General features: G+C 33.8%; 1 protein-coding gene across 2 annotated transcripts in view; it reads right to left on the bottom strand.

Annotated features, from left to right (window-relative positions):
• Window positions 1–212: 212 nt before the first annotated feature.
• LOC127879703 (protocadherin Fat 1-like) overlaps window positions 213–12,823 on the bottom strand; it is a 197,054-nt gene continuing 184,443 nt past the window's right edge. Inside the window, exons 33-36 of one of the 2 annotated variants that reach the window (XM_052426697.1) lie at window positions 11,838–12,356; window positions 11,206–11,346; window positions 8,136–8,150; window positions 213–4,233 (exon numbers count right to left, since the gene is read on the bottom strand). In XM_052426697.1, the coding sequence (XP_052282657.1) occupies window positions 3,473–4,233; window positions 8,136–8,150; window positions 11,206–11,346; window positions 11,838–12,356 (1,436 nt within the window). In that variant the 3' untranslated portion in view covers window positions 213–3,472. The remainder of the gene's footprint in view (window positions 4,234–8,135; window positions 8,151–11,205; window positions 11,347–11,837; window positions 12,357–12,823) is intronic. The other variant, XM_052426698.1, reaches the window with a different exon arrangement.

Below are 12,823 nucleotides of genomic sequence, written 5' to 3' on the forward strand. Positions count from 1 at the left end.
CTTCATATTAATAAATATTCGTGATTATATATCAAACTATGTTGTTTAACCTTTCTTGCTAAATTCACTCAAATAAATAAGGAAATAATCGTGACCGGGAAAAGTTCGAAATAGCGATTAATTCCAATTGACGATGTTCGAAATAGTGGAGTTCAACTGTTTGTGCATGGGGTGGCAATAGAATCGATTTAAATGAAGAACAAACACATACCTATCTTTGTTTCATTTTGTTTTGCATCAAAACATTTTTATAGTTTTATAATTTTTAACCATATTCTCAACAACATTATCATGTTTTCCCGATTGCAACTGTACAAAGTGGACATTCCTTACAGTAAAAATATTTGTTATAATTCACAACAGTTTATTTCAATCTTAACATATACACATGATTTCAATACATGCTCTTCTAAAACGAAGCAAAACCACTCCTCACATTTGTTATATTATTAATGCAAATAATTAAATAATTCCTTAATCATGAGAACTATTAGGATATCACATTTGTGTTAAAATTAATAGAGATGAATTCTACGTACAGTTGCAATTTGGAAAACACAATTGGTGAATAATTAACAAAACAACATATAAGAACATGTACAAACTATAATTTAAACAACAAATGCACAATTCTAACACAACCTTAATTGCTATATATCAGATCTAAAAAGATATTACAAAATAAAACTTCCCAATTTACAATTATAATTTTAAACTTAAGGTTAACTAAAATACTTTACAAGGACACATCACAACGTAATTCTCATAATTCACACATGTTAAACTACACCTTAGCAACATATTGCTAAGTAATGAGTTTTAAATCAATGTTGCTAAAATGCACAATAATATATTTACAGAAAGTTTAAAACATCAAAATTAAAAAGTCTCAAGTCACAAACATAAAATGTTTATAATGTATTTTATTTACATTTTATAACTTATGTTCATAATTTTTCAATTATATTCATGGTCACAAGGAGAAGGAAAGTTTCTTGTACAATAGGTTTGGACTATCGCAACCAATTGAAATTCTCTGTTTTAGATCTGAATACATAGGATCTGATGTGACATATGTTATATACATGTAAACATAATTTTACAAATGATAATATTGAAGGCAAACTTCCAGGAATTAACATTTTCATTGGAGGCAATTGAAATTTTCAAAATGAAATTTAGGAAACAACAGAATGGAAAATCAACTGAATTATAAGAGTAATATTTAATCATAATGATTCCTTCCATGAATTACCTATTGGTAATACTGGTATACTGCAATTATAAAATCGTGCTGAACATATTTCAAACTATAAAGTAAAAAATACATCTGAAAAATGCCAACAGATATGTCCGTACAGCCATACACATAATTTCAACATCAATAAGACAATGTATTGGAAGCACTTTTGTTTCACAACATCACAAATGTGTAATCTGAGGTCAGAGCGTTTGTGAAAATCAAGAACAGAAACTTTAATCTAGAGGTTACACTTTTCAGCCAATATTAATCACCCCACATCTATCTTACATGAAGGGGTATTTAGATTGAGCTTCATTGAAAGACTTATATTTTCTGTCAGACATGTTTACATCCTCCACAATCCAAAACACTTCGGGCTGTGGCAAGACTATAAACGTTGATATCATTGTAACTGGTCATTAACTTATTAACTTAATTTTAAAAGCAACATACTGGCATGAGAAAAAGGAAAATGATATAAATTACCAATAAACAAAATTCAGATAAATAGAGGATATTTGTTGGATTCGGTGGAATATCGATTTTATTTGAGTGAAAATATATATTTTCTATGATCACGGGTGAAATAAAATCGATATTCCATCGAATCCAACAAATTTTCTTTTTATTTTATGCTTTTTACCGTTTATTTACATTGTAAATGAGTTTAACTGGATGATTTCGCTGGATTAATGACGTCATTTCGTCGAAAAAATAACGTCATTTCACAGTAAAACAGTGAAAAATATCGATATTTTTCATTGTTATTTTTCACTGTTTAAAACAATGGAATACCAATTTTATTTCACTGATATTTCTCTATAAACCACCGGAAAGCATAAAATAAATTCAAATATTAATTTAAAATATACCAAAACTTTAAGACCAGGACTATGTTACAATGCCAGATAAATTGAGCACATTTTTAGACCCATGGATAAATACCTTACAGAGAAATACATATTAGCAGCAATCAGGGTTTTTGGACAATAAACAATATATTGTTAATTGAAAAACTCAAAAGATTTACCCTAGTGAACAGGTATTAACACATTGGTCCGGTATCTTTATAATTTCTAGTTGATGACTTTAAATCATAAGGCATGAAGCAGGTAGAAATTATATCATAATATATTTTACTATTTAGCAGAAGGTCCAGAGTCTGATGTTTAAAATTATGAGAGGGAAAAACATGTTGGGGGTGACAGATGACCTTGATGTTAAAGGTCAGGATGTCTGTTTTATTATCCATTTGGCATACTGGTAAAAATGGACTGAAGTGTAGGGTAGTCAGGACTCTGGACAGTTCTGACTGTTAAAGAGGATCACAACATGACTGTGTTAGGCACAACTTCCTATAGGATCATTTGGATCCTGGGTTGATTTACTGAAACCAGGTTATAACAACACAAAATATCAACAAAATACTGCAACAATACAAAAATACATTTTAAACATCATATAACAAAGTCATATAGTACAAAAAGTATTTTTTAAATAATGTTCAATGAGTGAATTAAAGTGATTTTGAAGATGAATCTATGATATATCGCCATACAAGACACAATAAAAAGCACCACATGACTAAAAAGTTCATACTTCAATGAACATCACATTTTAAAAAGCTAAGCCCTAATACTTATAGTATACTTCAAGCCCTAATCTAATGATCATACCAATAATTCCATTTTGTATTTAATTCATCAAAGTATTCAGACATACTTGTAATAATAAAGGTGTATGTAATTCATACTTTTCCTAATACAGTTTAGCTATTACACATTGAGACATGCTCTGGGAAAACAGGGCTTAATGCATGTACATCAAATTTTATCCCAGATCAGCCTGTGAAGTCCTCACAGGATAATCAGGAACAACCCTTTCCGCCTTTATGAAATTTTTTGTTTAAAGTTCTTTTCTAAATGTAAATGCAGTCCATGCAGAAACTGTCGTTCCTGATTAGCCTGTGAAAAATGCACAGGCTAATCTGGGATGACACTTTATGCACCTGCATTTAGCTCAATTTTACTTAAGTAAGGCTCCTGATTCCAAACCACTATGCAAGCTATGTACCAGGAATAAACTGTGATCATATGCTAAGCAGATGAATAGTTTGTCAAAAAAGCAATGATTGTTATAATTTGTTCCCAAGAGTCAATATTGACCCCAAATTTATGAAAATATAATTGATTATCCTGTCACACAAAAAACAAGCCCAACACTATCAATCTAAACTTCTGTTATCCGCTTGTCTGTCTGAAGGGGCGTGTTTTCATCATCGCTGATGTTTGCCTCACTGTCTTCTAGCTCACACAGACCAGAAATTTCAGACATATCATCCACAACCTCACCATGGTTGTTATCACCATCATTGAAGTCACTGTCCGTCGTGAAAGCAGCTGACAGCCGACGATGATCAAACTCGCTGTCGGTGGTGATCATGGACAAGCGGTTGATATTGTTCTGGTTTACAGGGAAGCCATAGTGTAAGACAGATTCGTTGTCATCTTCTGAGCTGGTGGTGTGGCTGGAGTCACTTGCAGTGCTGTCAAGACCGTTCACAGCGTAGGCTGGCGGAGGAGGCCAGATTTCCTGGCGCGGACCTTCCTCTGCGCTGTGAGTGCTCGTGAAACTCGAGTTCAGGGGCAGGTAATAGTTCGGGTGGATGTGAACGTTAATATTCCTACTTTCATACCCCTCCAATAGTCGACTCTGCTCAGCTAAAAGTTTCTCGTAGTTTGGTAGATCTATATCAGGAATATTTTCCGTATCAGTCTCTGTGGATTCTGAATAACCGACATATTCTGACTCCATGAATTCCCAGTCAGCCATGTAGTGGCCGCTGTTCCTGGTCACATAAACGTTGGTGTTGGATTCGTTGCTATGCGGGCTTCCTGACCCGGGAGAATCTGGGCACTCGCCCGCAGGTAGCTCACTGATGTTGGGAAGAGACTTCTCCGGGGCCCAGTCGGACGCATCCCAGTGATAGCCTGGAAATACCCGAGAAGAGGAAGGTGAGTATGCAGTGTGTAGCTCATTATCACTCACAGTGCAATTGAGTGTTGCTCTGGGAGCATGGGGGGTTTGATGTAAATGCACACAGTATCATCCCTGATTAGCCTGTGCAGTCCATACAGGCTTAGCAGGGAAAACACTTTCCACCTGAACTAGATTTTCCCTACAAAGAGACTTCATTTAACTGAAAACACATACCGTATACGTGCGCTTATAAGACGCATGTTTAAGACTTAAATTAATAAGTTACAGTTGGGGTCGCGTCTTATAAGCGAGATACTGGTGAAAATAAACAAATTTTTTCAAAATATCGAGTTTACTGGGCTTATGCTAGCCAAGTTGGACACTTGTCAGTTGTTTTGAATCATCGCGGAGCCATTTGCATTTTCTTTAAAGTCTGTATTGGCCCGTACCGTGTATCGGAACGCTATGTTCAGTTACAGATTTATTTGTAATAAAATGTATTGTTACTGATTTTGTTGTCTACTATTTGTAATTTGAATTTTGTTATTTTTGGGGCGTAAGACGTTATATTGTCCGTGATTATTCTTGAAAAGTTTTTATCACCTGATTGTCTGCGCGCGACGTCGTTAACTGCCATATAAATTGGCCATTATAGTATACTTGTGTAAGCGGCAACACGATGCCAACATGCTTAAATCAACAGCAAAATCAATTCTCAGTTTGAAACTGTCAATTGTTTAATAAACACGCTGCCGATTACAAATGCTATTTGACAAGTTTGTATCACCTGATGGTCTTTGTTCCACGTCGTTAATTTTCAATTAAGACATAATTGGCAATTAGGGTATCCTCTGAAATAAGTTACCAGTTTGCAACTGTCAATTGTTAAATAAACACGTTTTTTCAGACGACCCACTAATGCCGATGACACATTATTTATTAGGGGCCAACAAGGACGGGAGCAAAGAGCGACCGCATGCAATTATCCCAATATGGCTTTCTTCTTGACACGTGATTTCGATCTGCGCTTCGGAGTCTATCACTCTATCACGCGATTGGCTAATTTTCTGAAAGTAAGCGTTACCTATTGTTGATAGACAATGGGCGTAAAATTTGAAGAATCTAGGTAATAAAACTAAACGCTTTCAAAATGTCTGCCTATAAGAGTTCAATACCTGTCAAACAATACAATTAAGATGACTGACACGATCAATTTTGCTTGTGCATTGATATTACGAACGTAATATGTTTGCAATTGTTTGCAATTGTTAGGGCAAATGATTAATACGCAATTGTTAGAAATTTTGTCAATTTGATAATTATTTTTATTGCATGAATAATACTTGAAAATAAATTAAAACCCACTTATATATCATAAAATAAACAAATATTATTTACTTTGTTGTTTGATTGTTTTATTTTTCAGACTTGCGTGAATTACTAATTGTATGCAGTGCGAGTTTGAAAAATTCTCAATGTTTTACTAATTGATGATTTTCTTTAACATTCTGCCATTTTTCGGCCATTTTCTGGCCGATGAATACGGTAAAAATTTGACCGCGTCTTACACACGAGTCAGTCTCAAAACCACCCATTATAAAGTCCGAAGTCGGGGTGCGTCTTATAACCGAGGGCGTCTTATAAGCGCACGTATACGGTAAAAGTGGAATGTGTCGTCCCTGATTAGCTGGTGCGCAGTGAACAAGCTAATCTGGATGACACTTTACACACATGCACTTAGAGTGAGGATCAATCATTTTATAATTTATCAGACTTTTTAATCAGACACTGTGACATTTATGCATGAATATTTTACAAATCTGTTATGATGAATATATAATTGTTAGTATTTAAATTTAGTTGATTTGACCTAACGCTAGCTTTCAAATATATCTATGCAATCACAATACCATAACGTTTGTGAATGCACACAAACAAAACTGGGCAATAAGAATATACATCTAGGACATTTTTTCAGTGAGTAATGTTTGCCAATATAAATAGTTTAGGTCATTGCAAACCTAACTATACCAAAATGTAATTATAGCAATTAGCGATGACAGCACTTCAGTTTGCTTCAAAACTTATTTCAATGTCAACTAAGTAATGATTTATATTTAGTAATATGTCAAATTTGTATTTTTGTTAATTAATAGAAGGATCTTACTAAAAATTAGAAACCAGCATGTTTTTTCTGGATTTGTAAACAAGATTTGTTAGAAAAGCTTATTGATTATATTTATTTATGTGATGTATAAGATGCTTGAAAATATTCATGACAGTACAAACCTCCTGATATATCTATATGTATTATAATATACAGAGTTATATGTATTTCCTGCCATATGTTTGCATACTTCCATATTACATATGATAACATAGGATGCATATCAAGCAGGGCCCTTATTCAAGTCTTAAAGAATGTTCTGAAAACTTAAATGTACTCATACTTATTGAAAGTCAAGCCTATTATGGCAGTAAACATGTTTAGTTATATAATGCTACTTTAATAAAGACAAATAAGCACTGTTTTAAGTATGTATATAAATGCCAACACTGGGGTATTTTTTTATGGAAACCATCTTTATTCTGAGGTCTAAGAATTTCTTGAGATGAATATGGGCCCAGGCTTCAGCAGAAAAGTACATACAATGTGTAATCCATACAAAATAGGACTGAATGTAAGTCTTAAGTTGTTTATACAGTAGTGGAATGTAAAATTATTTTAACTAAATAAATTAGAACACATATAAAGCAACAAAGAAGAGGCTAATAATTAAGATATGCACTCAAGTATTATTAACATATTGTGGTACACTATTTCACTACAAGAATTTTAAGTAAAGGAATAATGAAACTTTAAATCATTATCTTTAGAGAAATTTTTGTTATCTGCTTGTCGTACAACTAATTGCAAGCAAACAAATATTAATTGTGAAATCTTAACAAAATATGAAACAAAACATCGTGAAAATCATATCATATAATGATTTAAAACAATTATTATATAAGGGATTTAGAATAGTCCACAGAGTTTATGTCATAAATGTTCTTAACACTATTGGTTCAAAATAGTTTTATAGTTAAGCAAATATCAATATATAATACAGAACGAAGAATAGTTGATTGAGTTAGTCCATATATTATATATGCTTTATATTTCTAAAAACATTGGAAATTAACCGGGTACTTGTACATCAAAACAGTATCTATCTACGATAATAAGGGTACCTTAACTAACAACATCAAGGATGTATACAGAATGGAAAGAGCCGCATGCATAATCCAATAACTTTCATTCTGGGAAAACTGGGCTCACGTGCACAAAGTGTCATCCCATATTAGCCTGTGCAGTGCGCACTGGCTAATCAAGGACGACACTTAGCGCTTTTATGGAATTTTTCGTTTAAAGGAGGTTTCTTCTTAACAAAAATCCAGTCTAGGCAGGAAGTTTAATCCCCTAAAAGCCTGTGCATAGTGCACAGGCATCTGGGACAACATTTAATGGCCATGCATTAAGCTCAGTTTTCCCAGAACAAGGCTCAAATATTCCTCTAAAGGCATAAACCTTGCCTCATTCTGGGTAAACGGGACCATATGCATGTGAGTGAAGTGTCGCTAGTTCCAAAAGTGTAATCTGGGATGGCACTCATATATTACCAGTTTTCCCACAACAAGGCTCCAATGTGCCTCTAAATGCAAAGATCTTTCTATAAGAAGCATATCAACAAAATAACAACTTAATACCACATCATAAGAGCCCATCAAAACTTGGAAAACCAACTACCAGGCCAAAGAATCATGAACATAAACAAAATTAGTCTAGGGGAGATAACAAGCAACTGCAACTTAAAATAACTGAATCATCAAAACACAACCCAAACATTCCTCTGCAATAACTTTCCATTCCTACCATTTTTTGCAGACCCTAGAAATAAGAAAACATAACAAATTGAGGTAAGGCCAAGCATGTAAATCATACTTCAAATAAAATTAAAACAAGGTTTGTATTTTCTTCTCTGACCGAATGGTTAAAATTTCGTTGAAATATCATTTTATTGGTTGATCACATTGTTAAATATACAGGATGTCCTTTTTTATTTAGAAACTGAGCTAACATACTATTCTACACATTTTAATATACTAGGCAACATATAAATTATAAAGTTATTATTTTGATTGCCTTTGTAAATTTGCTTATGAAAGCTTAATAACTGACCCGCTTGCAACATGCCCATTAAGCTGTTTCACTCCTGAATATTCATACGAGCCCTATTGTTTTTATTTAATTAATGTTATGTTTTTCTTGTGTAAAAACTATCCTAGAATTAAGAAATTGAAATTAAATTGGAATAACATGTATATCGCCTTTTACTACACTTGGTGATTTTTCAAACGCAACACTTAAAACTTACATATCTCAGTTATGAGTAAAGATTTTTATTTAAAATTGCACATGTGATCATTTGACTACAATATGTGCAAGCTAACGATAAAATCATTCATCCGTGACAATCAGACGCTTTAGCAAGTGGGACAGGTAGCCTGTAAAATGCAAAGTGCGCTCTTGAATATTCATACGAGCTATATTGTTTTGTAAATTAATTTTATGTTTTCCTTGTGTAAGAACCCACCTAAAATAATGAAATTGAAATAAAACTAGAATTAAATCGCGTTTTAACATTTCCACGTGCAAAAATATGGAACCACACCTACCCCACGTGCTTAAGTGTCCAATCATCATGGATGAATGATTTTATCATGAGCTTGCATAGAATGTAGTCAAATGATCGTATGTTAAATTTTAAATCAATATCTTTACTCATAACTGAGATATTCAAGTTTGAAAAGTGATGCGTTAGAAAAGTCCCCAAGTGAAGACCACACAGCATGGCTACACCATATAAGATGTACAATTATAATGACAAGCATACTGTTGTTATTTCAGTAGTAATGTCAGTGCATGTAAACTTACAGGAGCCATTAGAACCCCTGAGAGCAAGCAGGATACTGCACTATTATTTTAAATGAACCTCACTCTGGGTAAAAATGTGACTTAATGTATATGCGTCAATAAGCCAATCAGGGCAAAAACTTTCCGCTTTACTGAATTTTTGCTACCAAGACTTCCTTTAACCCTTTGCATGCTGGCAAATTTGTCATCTGCTAAAATGTTGTCTGCTGAATTTCTAAAATTAGCATTTTCTTCCATTTTTTTTCAAAGAATACTATCAGAATAGCAAACAGTTTGGATCCTGATGAGACGCCACGTTCTGTGGCGTCTCATCTGGATCCAAACTGTTTGCAAAGGCCTTCAAATTTCGGTTCCAGCACTTAAAGAGTTAAACAAAAGATACTATAAAAGCAGAAATTGTTGTCCCTGATGAGCCTGTGTGAACACTTTATCCACATGCATTTAGCCCTGTTTTCCTTGAGCACGGCTCATTTCAGTGATTGTTACAGAATATAATACAAAGTTGAACACGCAATATGCCAGTCTGGCATGCATTTGGTGTCAAGGTCAGAGCAGATATTGAAAAAGTACCAGGACTATATTTAGATACATTTAGAGCTCTTTGGTTACAGAGTATGACAGTTAATGTATTGTGTTAACATGCAGATGTCTTCACCTTTATTCCGTTTCTTTCTACAGGCTGCATTAAAAATCAGTACAAGGTATTTAATATTCTTTTATAAATATTAACAAATGCTGATTTCATTTTACAATACATGACTCAATAATAATAATGTACACAATATAAAAGACATATACCTGCATTTTTTTGTTTTAATTTGTAAGTCTAATTGTGGCATGACATGCTTTTAATCGTAGAACATTCACTTTGAAGTTGACCTGAACATAGGACATATTAAACAGACAGCTTCATCATAAGGGGTAAATTAAAACTCTTGTATCTGCCTTACATTTCCATCTCAAATACAACAGTTCAACACTAAACCATGAACAATTCATTGGCCAAAACATTCAGATTAAAATCAACTGTTTAGGATTGCAGGAGTTCTGGATAATTTCTGGTGAGTTAATTTTGGTCACTTTACTATCACAAAAGCAGACGGTCATGCAAATTCCATGGCAGCCAAGGGTCACTCTGTAAACTCACCAACTACGCGAATATCTCAGTTTTGTGTGTCCGAGCACGTACTTTCTGTGAGAAATATTTCTGTGGGGCCAAAAGATACCACTCTACCTCTAGCATGTCCTAATTAAGCCAAAGAAAACTCTTTGTTTTTTTTCTACGAAGCATTCATACAACAGGTTAAAGTTGCAAAAACATTAAACAAACTGTTCAGCTAAAAATGTTTTAAAAAGTTTAAAAAAAAATTCAAAGTAATATTCAAATATTATGATTGATCAAATTAAGATAATAACTAAACAGTTTGCAAAATAAAACATTTTATTTAATACAATCAATCCACAATTATTTATTTGAACTGCCTAAGTTCAATGAAGAAATATTTTAGCAACTGAAATTTTAGCAACTGAAACCTGTAAACTTTAATGATGAAAATTCTTTCTTTTGTGTTTTTTGCTCAACATAATATACATGTCATTGGTGTGCATGTATAATTAAGTCTACATTGATCAAGTAATAAAATAAAAGCACTTCTCAATTTTATTACAATGGATTCTTGGAAATTAAGGTAAAATAAAGGAATTGTATTTACTAAAAACGCTGAACATTTGTCTAATTTAAGTTTCTAAATTTGATATAAATGACTAATTATTTAAATTGAGGCAACAGCTTAAATCTGAGATAATCATTTTGTTTACTGGGTAGAACCAGTACTCCCTTTATGAAAGAAGTCATTCAAACGGTCCCATGTTTTGGATGATGTTCATATTCTTCCGATAAAAGGCATGGACTGTTAAAGTATTTTCACATGTCCCTAAGCCAAGCTTTATTCTCCTTGCTTATTTGAAAGCTTGAAAGCTTCTAAAGAAGTGTATCCCATTGCAGTACCTTGTTGGTCGTCCTCGGACTCTGATATCGGCAGACTGCTCACCGAAGTGTTGTCATGCACGTGACCTTGAAGATGGTTCATTGGCTGAACTGTCCCGACTGGCATCTTCTTCAGCATCTTGTCTGAATTCTTCTCTGCAACTAACAGGATTACAACACATGTTGAGTACTATTTTGTTAGCTATTTACATTTTCAGATTGCATTAAACAAAATAGGCAAATATAAAAATGAGTTTCTTAGCCAACATGGGAATTATCTACTTGAGGTTTGCAGCATAAGGTGCCTTACTTTGTGATTTCTTTATGTTGTTTGTTATATGTTAATTAACTGCCATGCATTATATGTAATTAACACTTCTTTGCCTATTGTTAATATGGCTTATAAATGGATCAAAGTAAAATGTATAAAATAAAACATAACAGAGTATTTTTAACAAAAAAAATCAATTTGATAAAACAGACTAAAATTATTAAAATATGTTGCTATGTATAATTGTCACCAAGTTTAATAGACACATTTTTAGCACAATTTGAGTCATAACTAAACTGTTTGACAGTATTTTATCATTCTTCTTTTGAATGTACAAGTTCTGGACTTCATTTCCCTGTGTGTTGTTTTCTGGATTGCATACCTGACATATAATTCTGCAGGATATTCTGACAGGCTCTCTCCCAGGGTTCCTTCTGCAGTGAGTCCGAGTCACTTGCCGACAAAGGGGCAGGCAACGTGGGCTGAACGCTCGCCACGCTACGTACTGGACCAAACGTCTGAAAGTCCACATTGTAGGGCGGGATATTCCGAGGATTCTCAAGGTCGTCTGCTGCACTGCCATAGTTACAATTCCTCAACTGGTCAAAGTTGTTCAGTGTGTGGATGGAGTCACGAGCGCTCGGTGTATAGGAAGCAGGTCTGTTAGGAACAGGTGGTGGCGTCGGTGATGGAGGAGTTTTTCGCCGATTGTTCACATTTTCAACAAGGTTCTCGGCTTTGTATTTGTGCTTGTCATTCTTCAATAGATTCAGGTAGACATCTGGAGTGTCATGCGCTACCCCTCCAGTGATGTTTTGGCGGTGTCGTCGCTTCCTTCGCTGACACATCACACGTACAATCACTAATATGACGACTATGATAATCAGGGCACAGACAACACCTACAATGACAATCAATGATTGTGATGGAAAATATTCATATAATTCAATAAAATACTAAAAATTCAATTATGATTCTGCTTAATGAAATTGTACATTTTGCTGTTAAGAATAACACATAATTCTTCTTGATTTTTAATAATATTAATAATAAAAATAACTCATAACAAGAGATGTGTTTGTCAGAAACACAATGCCCCCTTTTTCGCCGCTATGAAGCCATATATTTGATCTTTGACCTTGAATGATGACCTTGACCTTTCACCACTCAAAATGTGCAGCTCCATGAGATACACATGCATGCCAAATATCAAGTTGCTATCTTCAGTAATGTAAAAGTTCTTGCAAAACTTTAACCAAGGTTAAAGTTTTGGGACACACACAATGAATGAATGAATGACAGACAGACAGGCCAAAAACAATATGCCCCCAATCTTTCGATCTGGGCGCATAACAAATGTTATGTGTA

This window comes from Dreissena polymorpha, chromosome 4 (assembly GCF_020536995.1).
Source record: "Dreissena polymorpha isolate Duluth1 chromosome 4, UMN_Dpol_1.0, whole genome shotgun sequence".
Lineage (NCBI taxonomy): Eukaryota > Metazoa > Mollusca > Bivalvia > Myida > Dreissenidae > Dreissena > Dreissena polymorpha.